The 11,375-nt window shown below is 42.8% G+C and overlaps 1 protein-coding gene across 1 annotated transcript in view; it reads right to left on the bottom strand.

Annotated features, from left to right (window-relative positions):
• The window catches only part of FBXO40 (F-box protein 40), a 22,774-nt gene extending 11,730 nt beyond the window's left edge, over window positions 1-11,044 (bottom strand). Inside the window, exons 1-2 of the mRNA XM_059388332.1 lie at window positions 11,001-11,044; window positions 10,518-10,626 (exon numbers count right to left, since the gene is read on the bottom strand). Coding sequence (XP_059244315.1) covers window positions 10,518-10,626; window positions 11,001-11,044 — 153 coding nt within the window. The remainder of the gene's footprint in view (window positions 1-10,517; window positions 10,627-11,000) is intronic.
• Between the last annotated feature and the right edge of the window lie 331 nt (window positions 11,045-11,375).

The following is an 11,375-nucleotide window of genomic DNA, read 5'->3' as shown; positions in this document are numbered from 1 at the left end:
GCAGGATCTTCTGCTTGTACCCAAAACCATGGCAGCGGATGCTGTCTGGGCAGCTCCAGACTGCCAGACAGGTTCCAAGCAGCAATTACACACTGAGATTTTCCCGCTGGACCGGGCTGGGAGTGCCTGGTCTTTCTGGGTCTAAGAGTGCCAAGCTTGCGCACACCTCTCCCAGGGAAGAGTGTGGGTCGTGCCTGCGTCTCAGGCTCTGATACAGTGGCTCGGGTCGGAGAGCACCAGGCTGGGCCTTCGAGCGCCTCTCTCAGGGGAGGATGAGGAGCATGCGCGTCTCAGGCTCTGTTATCATGGCTCCGCGTTCTGCCCTCTGGCGAGGCTCCCAGCCCCTCACAGGAGCTGGACCCCATGCGTTCTTGGGCGCGCTGGCGGCTCAGGGACCTGGTTTCTCCAATGCACTCTCTCTGGCTCAGTGCCAGGGGAGGCTGTTCTGGGTCTGGGGACTTAAGCCCCTGTCCCTAGCCACCCCGATTCCCCCCCCCCCCCCATCGCGATCCTTTGCTCTTTTGGAGTGCTTTCAACCAGTCTCCAAGTTAATGCTGGTCCCCAGACGCAGGGCACTCTCGATAGTATTGGGGTATTACTTTCCAACCGGTCGCCTCTGGTGGTTCCCTCCCCCTTTTGTTTATCTTTCTAGATCAGTCCACCGTTCCCACTCTGCTTTACCTGCCCACTGGCGTCTTCTGCCCCTGTAGAGATCCAGAGGCATATAATTCTGATCTCAGGCTGATTTCATGGGTGATCAGAGTTCTTTGGTAGGTAATCAGCTCACTTTAGGGTACAGGTTGAAACGGCGCCTCCTCCTACTTCCCCGCCATCTTGTCCTTCCTAAATCCATATGAGTCTTTTATATTTTTTTAAAAATTTTTAAATTTTGAGCCAGAATACATTTAATGTCAATTTATTACATTTGGTTGGTAAGTCTTCTTAAACTCTTTCAATTTGGAAAAGTCCCCTCAACTATTTTTTCCAGAAGAGACAGCCTTATGTCTCAAGGAAATCATATTCTTTTTTTTTTTAATTTTATTTATTTATTTGACAGAGAGAGATCACAAGCAGGCAGAGAGGCAGGCAGAGAGAGAGAAGGAAGCAGGCTCACTGGGTGGAGAGCCCGATGCGGGGCTCGATCCTAGGACCCTGAGATCATGACCTGAGCCAAAGGCAGAGGCTTTAACCCACTGAGCCACCCAGGCACCCCAGGAAATCATATTCTGATTTGTTCTTGTATTCGTTTGTTCATCCATTCCTTCAACACACATTTGCTGACTATCTGCAGTGTGCTAGTAAGGGAGAATAAACATCACCTGGACTGCTTATTTAAGTAGTTCTTAAACACCTGTGCTCAGTAGAATCAGCTGTCATGTGTGTTAAATCTATAAATCTGCACTATAAATATGGCAGCCACTATGGCTATTTAAATTTAATAAAATTGAAATAAAATTAATAATTCAGTTTCTTGGTCATACTAGCTACCTTTCAAGTTTCAGGTGTCACATATGGTTAGTAGCTACTCTATTGGACAACACGCATAGAGCATTTCCATCTGCATACAAAGTTCTATCCGACAGCACTGCTAGGCTGACTGCATCTCTGGGTTAAATGAGGGATGTCTGGGATTCACGTCCTTAACACATTACCCATCTGATTCTTACGCACTGGAACTACTGAGTGTGAAAGAGGGATTGTGGCAGATAGTCCTACATCCCTAAGAGCTTGAATCAGGAGGCAGGTAAGAAGTTACAAGAGAGAACAACAAGCAGATTCAGGGCCCGGGAAAAGATAAATGAAGGTGTTAAATCCAGAGAGGGAATTGAGCAGAGGGGAGGACTGTGAGGGCAGGACTGAGACAGAGCAGAATAAGATAGGGAAAGATGACATCTTTTGGACGCAGGAGTCTAGCTCCTGGACCTTCTAACATAAAACTGAACATTCAGTTAGGCTTCTGCTATATCCCAGATTGATCACACGTGGGGGGAAAAGTCCACTGAGGACTTGCTGTGAAAATTTGTAAATATGAGGCTAACACATATGGAATTATTTGGTGCTCAATAAAGGACCATTTAATACTGTGGAGTGATGGCATGGAAGGACAGAGCAAGAATCTGCTTCGTGGAGAGTGCAATGAAGCTGCGGGGGTTGGACTGATGGTAGTGGAGCTATGCAGGATGAGGCCGAGGGCAGGCATCGCAAGGGAATCACAGAATTTTTGTTTCCAGCTGGATATGGCAAAAAAAAAAAAAAAAAAAAAAAGAGTCAAATTTGATGCCAAGATTTTGAATCATTTAGTTCTGAGAAAAATAGAAGTCAGAGGAAGGAATCCGTTTTTTAGGGGGGGAGATGAGCCCCATAAGTTTAATACAAGTTTGCTTAAGGTGATGACAGATCATGTGGATGGAAGGAGATGGGTAGAATGGGAAGATGGAGATTTGAGAATGAGTCACTTAGAAGTGAGAGAGGAAGCCATAACTGGGGAAAGAAGAACATGGAATAGGCATCTGAGCCATGAAGTACATAGCTGAATATGACCACTGTGACAGTAAGGAGAAGTAAAGCCAGAGAAGGAGAGACCAGAGAGTGAAGAGTCAGGACCATGTGTCCTGATGTAATGGAAAGGGTGAGCAATGACCTTGAATGCCTCAAGATTAAGAACAATGCTAACAATGCCATTGCTCATGGCGGTTCCCCAAAGAGCTCTTGTCAGAACAAATATGGCATTTTAGTTGTGCAATGGGACACTTGCCATTCAAAATGTGGTATTTGCTTAGAGGGGAGAGGAAAGCCATTGAACACATGTTCCAATATTAGCAGGGCCTATGCCCTGGCTGGGAGAATGTGCTCATCTGCTTTCTATGCATAAAAGACACTCATGAATAAAGATGGATTCTGGATGATTCAGACTCCCCTACTGGTTTTGTTTTTAATATTTTATTTATCTATTTCACACAGAGAGAGAGAGAGAGAGATCACAAACAGGCAGGCAGAGAGAGAGGGGGAAGCAGGCTCCCTGCTGAGCAGAGAGCCCAATTTGGGGCTCGATCCCAGGACCCTGAGATCATGACCCGAGCCAAAGGCAGAGGCCTTAATCCACTGAGCCACCCAGGAATACCCCCGCACTGGGTTTTAAGTGAGAAAGAAGAGTTAGGTTGCAAATAGAATACAACTACATGAAAGAAGCTACCAGCAGCAGGAAAGTCCAACTTCTTATTTGCCAGCCTGGTTCTGCCACAAAGTTGAGATAGTTTCTTGGAAGGGAAAAGCAGGTCTAGCTAGGTCTGTGTGTTCTGTTTGTGTAGAGAGAACTCTGTCCCAGCTGCAGGGATATGTCTGGCTTGAGGGACAGTGGTGAAGAACTCCAAGACCAATCAGTTCTTATCCTTCAGCATTACAAAGAAAGGTTCTTGTGAACAGTGCTATTGAAGTTGGAAACATTTGTGGTGGAGCCCTGTTGCTCTCCACGTCTTCGAAGTTATTTTAAAATATTCCTTTAAGAGAAAAGAAAAACAATGCACATAGGCAACAAAGATGCTGTTTCTTATGTTTGTTTTGTTTTTAATGATGCTATTTAAAGATCTTCTGCCAGGCTCTGGAGCTACATCAAATAAGTGACTTTGAGAGAGGACATGTGCTGAGCAGAAAGACACGGTAAGTGGAGACCACACTTAGGAGGCATAAAGACTCATATCTGAACCTTCTGCTGTATATCTACAGGAATTTGTTCCCACTGAGATAAAGGACAATCCAAATTCTTTATTGTCTAATTATTGCTGAGTAAGCAGTATGGCCATCTTTCTGGTTTGCCTGGGACTCTCTTAGTTTTAGTTCTGAAAGTTCCAGATCCCAGGAAACCTCTTAGTCCCACACAAACATAGATACTTGGTTGATCATATTAGGTTGTAGCCACTTGGTCTTGCTCCAAGATGATCAAATTACAGTTATCTTGTGACACAGGATGCCTTGTTCTCCTAATCTCCACTTCAGTGTAAGGACTGGATCCTTATCCTCCACAGTGTTTGTCTGACTGTCCTAGATTGAGTGATTTTTATACATTTTGGATGCCAGAGAGAAAGAGTAGTAAGATTTTAGTTCTACCATGTTCTCTACATAACATCTCATTTAATCCTCATGATGGCCATAAGACCTGGGTATTACCATTTCCATTTACAGTGGAACACAAAGATGCCTAAGTTTATCTGGTTTAAAACCCTGTACTCTTTGGTATATCATGCTGCATCCCTCAGAGACCCACAGAGACATGTGTTCTATCCCTGTGATTTGGGAAGAAAGCAAGCCCATAACTAGAGCCCATCAAAGGAGAGCTCCTCTTCCTCCAGCTGGGCACAGGAAGATATATACATCTATAATATTTCCAGATTATAGGGAGCTAGATATTCTTCATTCATAGGAAATTCATAGAAAGCACCTTCATCCCCATGATGATTTTTTTTTGTTGTTGTTCTCCTCTGGGCCACATCCCATATTGTGCCCCATCTGGATAGAGGAAATATGAAAAGTATCCAGGTCTCATGGCTTTGCATTGGAGGTAGTAGCCATATGAAAGTGAAGTGTTTTTTTTTTTTAAAGATTTTATTTATTTATCAGAGAGAGAGGGGGGGAGAGTGAGCACAGGCAGACAGAGGCAGAGGGAGAAGCATGCTCCCTGCCAAGCAAGGAGCCCGATGTGGGACTCGATCCCAGGACGCTGGGATCATGACCTGAGCCGAAGGCAGCTGCTTAACCAACTGAGCCACCCAGGCGTCCCTGAAAGTGAAGTTTTTAGGATTAAAATCTATAATATAATACATATTCTGAAGTTTAAACTGGAAAATCTATTAAATTAAAGCATGTGCATTATACAAATTCTTCACTGTGGAAAAAGTTGACAAAATTCGATGCCTGAAACCATATATTTTTATCCAGGTGCTATTTCCTCCTGTAGTTTCTTTGCTCCTATGTTCATCTTTAAATTCTTACTTCCTGTCTGAAAAGGCAATACAGCCCCTCCTCTTAAAAATAAACTTCAACCAAGTCTATGGTCAAAACACTGTAAAACACTCTCCCCAGAATATGTCTTAAAGCTTCCCTGAATGGAGGAGATAGCAGTCAAAATAATATAATTTAGACTTTAGCATTAAAAAAAAATCTACATAGACCTAGATTTTACTGGTTGCACTGGATGCAGTTTAAGTGGAATATGAATAGATGGAAAGACCAGGTACATGAATTTAAAGGATGGATATTTCTTTACAGAAATAGAGGATAATTAAGAACCTGGCAAAGGAGGAACATTTGATGCAGGTTGTGGTGCTGTGTTGATCACTCAGAAAGGAGTAAGTTAATATGAAAAGGAGAGTCAGCTAGAACAATGGCCTTTAAAGTGTGGTAACCTGACCCACAATGTCAGTATTACCCAGGAACTGGTTAGAAATATAAATTATTGGGCCCTACCAAATTGAATCAGAACAACTACATCCAACTGATGCCGTCATAAACTCAAGTTTAAGAACCACTGAGCTAGAAGCTGGTCGATTTTGCGCTCCCAATCACAAAAGAACTAGCACAGGGCCCTACATTGGAATAAGTTAGGTAGGAAGGCCTTGGGGAAAGTCCCAAAAGGGCATTGGGCACTTCTGTCCATTTCTTTCCATCTCTACCACCACTGCCTGCATCCAAGCACCATCATTCCTTATCCACTCTGGTGCAAAAGACTATAATTAGTCTCACCCCTCCCATCTGATGCTCTGTAATCTATATTTACCAGAAGAAGGAGTGATTTCAACAGCTTTTTAAAAAAAAAATTTAGTTAACATACAGTGCAATATTGGTTTCAGGAGTAGAGTTCAGTGATTCATCATTTATATACAACACCCAGTGCTCATCAAAACAACTGCCCTCTTTAATACCCATCACCCATCTATCTAGTCATCCCCTATCCACTTCCCACCATCAACCCTCGGTTTATTCTCTATCGTTAAGAGTCTCTTACGGCTTGTTTCCTTCTCTCCTTTTTTTTTTCTCCTTTAGAGCTCAAATGTCCATCAACTTATAATTGGGTAAAGAAGATGTGGTAAATATATATACACAATGGAATATTACTCAGTCATCAAAAAATGAAATCCTGCCATATGAAATATGTGGATGGAGCTAGATTGTATTACGCTAAGCAAAATAAGTCAGTCAGAGAAAGACAAATGCCCTATGATTCCAATCATATGTGGAGTTTGAGAAAGAGTTCCACAATTTTAACACGGGGTCACTATTCCCACTTAGAATCTCCAGTGGATTCCCATCACAAGGAATAAACTCTGACTCCTTATCTTGGTCCACAAGGCCCTGCATGAGTGTCCCCTCCAATGTGGTCCACTGCTGGCCTCCTCTACCTCACCTTACCCTTGAGCACTTTGCTCCAGCATTGTCACTTATTCCTGTGTAGGGCCTTTATGCTTGTTCTTTCTACCAAAATTCACCCCTTCCTTTTTGTGTTACAGGCTCCTTCTTGCTCTTCAGATTTCAGCTGATATGTTACCTCCATAAGAGACCTTATCTGACTCTCCCAATATAAAGTAAACTAACGAACACTCTCATGTGTTAGCTATGTAATTTTGGACAAGTTAATCTCCCTAGAGCTAATTTATTCATCCATAAAGTGCAGTTCATAACAACCCATAGGATTATGACAAATGAGACAAAGTAGGGAAAGGGTCACTCAGTTGTTCATCCTTCCCCTAAGAGGAAGGTCATTCTCATGGTCACCTCCACGTCCGGGTCTTTTTGTCTTCCCATTGCATCACTCATGCAGGTTTGGGCTGGCCTTTCCATGTCCAGTTCTCCCTCACTCCATTGTATCTTATATTCCACTGCCAGGTTAATAATCTTTAAATCCCATTTAAGAAAATTATTACTCCTGGGCACCTGGGTGGCTCAGTGGGTTAAGCCGCTGCCTTCGGCTCAGGTCATGATCTCAGGGTCCTGGGATCGAGTCCCGCATCGGGCTCTCTGCTCAGCAGGGAGCCTGCTTCCCTCTCTCTCTCTCTCTCTGCCTGCCTCTCCATCTACTTGTGATTTCTCTCTGTCAAATAAATAAATAAAATCTTTAAAATAAAAATAAAAAATAAAATAAAATAAAATAATTACTCCTTTAAGAGTATGAGTCCCCCTGAACTCACTCCCTTGGGCACCTTGTATTCACCACATTCATTCCTTCAGCTCTGGAACTCAAATAGTACTGCATCCAGGCTGGAGGATCCTTCAGATGCCACAGAGGCAGATAGAGGCATCTTTGTTTCCTAGGTGCAGGTTTGTCATTTTTATTGTTTCTCTACATACATTATTCTGTTCATTAAGGAAAAAAAAAGAAGGTGTCGGTTGAAATTGGCTTCTTTTTTGTGATGGGCTGCAGAATCAGTTCCTCCAAAGGGAAGTTGCTGGGATGGTGTGCTCAGGGATGAAGGCCATAAATGAAGCAGAAATTTCCCGGCCAGGAGAGTGTGTTCAGGCAGGAAAAGAGCTCTGACTGGAATATCAAGGGAGAACAAAAATGCTCCCCAAAGAATGTACAAAATAGTTTCTGAGAGACTGAGAGAGTGAGTATATCTAAGGTGCTCCTAGCACTGAATGTTTATTCAATAGCATTGAAATGAATGAAACTGAATAGAACTCTAAAGAAAGAAGCATTTTGAGAGAGCTGTGAGACCAGTTTGAAACAAATTTAGGAGGAAAGTGTAATGATGTCAAATGTATGCTAATTTGGGGCTTTTTTTTTTTTTTTCTTTTTAGAGAGAGAGAAAGCACATGCATTCGAGTGTGGTTGGGTGGGTAGAGGGAGAAGGAGAGAGAGAATCCCAAGTAGGCTTCATGCTCAGCATGAGCTGGACCTGGACGTGGGGCTCAATCCTATGACCCTGATATCATGACCTGAGTAGAAATCAGGACTCAAAACCTTAACCCATTGAACCACCTAGGCAACCCCCTGGGGCTTCTTTTTTTTTTTTTTTTAAGGAAGAAAGAGAAATGTTTTCCATGTTATTAGGTGAATGGAGCAGTAACTGAATGGAAAAGACTTCTTCGGGTTCAAGTTATAATAGACACTCAGCTGCCAGAATTGTTTTCAGGAGGTTATAGCACTTGTTTGAAACGCTTGCAGCCATTAATCAGAAGTCTGGGTCAGGTGCATAACCACAGATCCTCTGCTCTGGAGCTCCTGAATCTTCAATGTATATATAGGAATCACCTGGGCAATCTCTTTAAAATGCAGATTCTAATCTGGCAGAATGGGAGTGTGGTCTGAGAGTCTTCCGATCCATAACACGCTCCAGGCAGAGTTGATGGTCAAAGGACCTCCCTTTGAAAGGAAAGTGTCTAGTTTAACCTCTTCATTTACTGCAAGAGAAACTGAGGCGCAGAGAGGTAAAGTGCCTTGCCTTTGCTTCTCACCTTGATGTAATAGTGAGAATTCTTTGGAAACCACATGCCACACAGAGCTACCTGTGTAGGGGTGGTGGCCAAGGGCATGGGGGGCAGCTTAGATGGTACCAAGGGCAAAATAGGGCAGAGCCTGGAAGAATGAGGAAGAGGCGGAGCCTGAGTGTCACTGGCCAACAAGGTCATGAGAAGGCATATAGCAAATATATTTAAATCACTGACACAAGCAAAAGAGAATGGGATTAACAGATAATAGCTTTAACATTCTTTACTATAATTTTAAAATTAGTAGGCAAACAGGGTTGATGTCAGGGAGATATTTTTAGGCAAGGGACCCTTTCAGCAACCTCACATGATGTCAGCAACTAACTATTTTGCCTCCTCATGTGGTTGGCCCTGGTGATAATTATTTATTCCTGAGCTTTAACTTTAGTGGAAGTGACAAGGTCAAAAGTTAAAGATCAGGGATATTCTTTAGCTCTTAATCTGTTTCCCAGCCAATTAATTAGTTACTTTAATTATATATTGTTAAATTGTTCCCCTGCTATGATGATATTTAGTTCTAAGGAAAGAAAATGTATAAAGTAAATTACTAAAACAATCCCTTTGCTCGAGATTTTAATACAAGCAGTTGGCTGATGATAATTCCCACATCTGGGTCCATAATCTTGGGCTTCTAGGCAATGATTCCAGCATTTTCATTATATCCTAGTTAATTCTCATATATGGTGCTTCTATTATTAGTATCAGTATTTTAAATTAATATTTTGTATTGGCCAAGAAAGTGCTAATTAGCCAGATTATCTAGGGGTAGCTATGAGTCAACCTGTCTGCTTGGCTCTCCTAAATCAACATGCCCCACTCTCATTAGGATAGCATCCCAGCATATACCCTGAAGACCTTGGTGCCATGGAAACCCTGACAAAATTAAATGAAGTTAGGCAATTATACCTAATGCACTGTGCCTAGCAAACCAGCCTAAGTATAACCTAGACATCCATAGCACAGTTATGGGATATGTCTGGAGGTTATAGAGGCAGGAAGGAAGGAATCCAGGAGGTAGGGTATCTGGGTAGGTCTCCTTTTACTTGGCATTGGTGGCTTTAGCCTGTAGACCACAAAGTTCAGAGTGTACAGAATCCCTTTTGCTGCATAGGCTACTTCCTAGGATGTCCTTAGCTGAACTATAAACATTAAAGCGAGGCCCAGAGGAAAACAAGAAAATAAACACTGCTCACTTATCCCTGACAATTTCTTTGTGCATGCAACACTATGCAGTTATTTTAAAAACTAGAAATAACCTACATTTTAAAGCTTTCAATACCTCAAGTATCATTAATCATTTTCTTTTTTTCCCTCTGGATGTACAAGCTTCAAGCCTGTAATAATTTTTGGTTTGCATGCAAAAGCCTGTGTAAGTTTTTCAGTTTGTAAAATATTTGCACTTCTATTCTCTGGGTGCATTTTGGAGTCCAGAGATTTGGGAAGGAGAGAACCGCATTTAGGGAATATTGTTAGAGAAAAACAGATCTTATGCTCTACAGACTAAGTGTAAACAGTGCATGCAGTGAATATAACTGTGCCCTGTTAACCAGAAGCGTGACACGGGGGTTGGAATTTAAGGGACATGAAATGGTGTGCACGCAAGAATGACTTGCAGTTAACACAGTCAATATATATCCATGAAAAGATCACAGCATTTGGAGTTTAAAAAATAGAAATCCTGGGTTCTAGCCTTTCCACCTACCTCCTCACCACCTCCTCTGCCCTCCCCAAGCCCCCATTACTACTGTGTAGCTTTGGAGTTCTCACATAGCCCCGTTCTGTTGGTTGTAAAAGAAAGAACGTAAGCTGCCTGAAAGCAGGTAATTTTTTCCTGCTCCAACATTTTAGATTTAAAACAAGAGTTTCCATATGGCTGGGTCTTATTCTCAGAGCCAACCGCTTTCCCCACCACAGGTAGCTAATTTGCTTAACCATCTTCTTGCTCAGAGCAAAAAGGTGATGCACAGCCCAGCCTCTATCTCCATGTTCACCACTCCAAAGGCCCCCTTGGTTCACCTGTTCCCCTTTGAAAAGCTTACCTTGATTGCACGGGCTGAGTCAGCATCTGCTGCACCTGTGTCCCTTGACTGTGTGGCTGGGATCGCAGGAAGTGGCTGGGGTGCATCTGCTGCAGCAGAGGACAGAGTTCTGTTGAGGAAGCAGGGGAAGCAGAGAAAACTTCAGCAGAAATAGTTCAAGTGTTTCGAAGTTAAAAATAAAACTATATCACAAGGGGGCAATGTGACCAAGCTCAGCTTACGATTTTTTTTTCTTTCCCCCTATTTATCAACACTTGGTCTCCATTGGGGCAGCGTTTAGCAGGAGGAAGCCGGAAGGGAAGTGAGCTTTTATATCAATAGGCTTTCTCTCCCTTGAGGAAGGGGGAAAATCCATTTAAAAAGGATCATTTTCAAGGCCAGAGTGGCCTCTCAGACTCGTGTGCGTGCAGTCAGCAGATCCAACTGTGCTCACTGTGGCTGGTGGAGCATTCAGGCTGCTCTAATTATAACCGTGCTTTTCACCTAAACCCATCACTGGCTGAAGCAGCAACTTGTGCAAGCGACATGCGGTCCTGTTTCTGTTTCTCCTATTTCTTGTCATGACAAGTAAGTGGCTGTCCTCTCCGGGCCCTCTTCTTTCCCCTCATGTCTGGGAAAGAGGAAAGGTTTGTAAATCAGAAATCAGGCACAACGTAAGTCCGATGTAAGAGAATAAGAGCTAGTGGGAGCCTTAGCTTTCACTTAGTCCAACTTTCTTTCTTTCTTTTTTTTTTTCTTTCAGTAGATGAAGAGCCAGAGTTTCAGAGAAATAAATTGTCCATCCAAGGTCACACAGCTAGCTAGGGGAGGAGCAAGAGGAAAGACTCAGTTATTTATCTTTTCTTTCTTTCTTTCTTT

Source organism: Mustela nigripes, chromosome 2, assembly GCF_022355385.1.
Source record: "Mustela nigripes isolate SB6536 chromosome 2, MUSNIG.SB6536, whole genome shotgun sequence".
NCBI classification, from domain to species: Eukaryota; Metazoa; Chordata; class Mammalia; order Carnivora; family Mustelidae; genus Mustela; species Mustela nigripes.
This window is presented reverse-complemented; position numbering and strand designations above follow the sequence as displayed.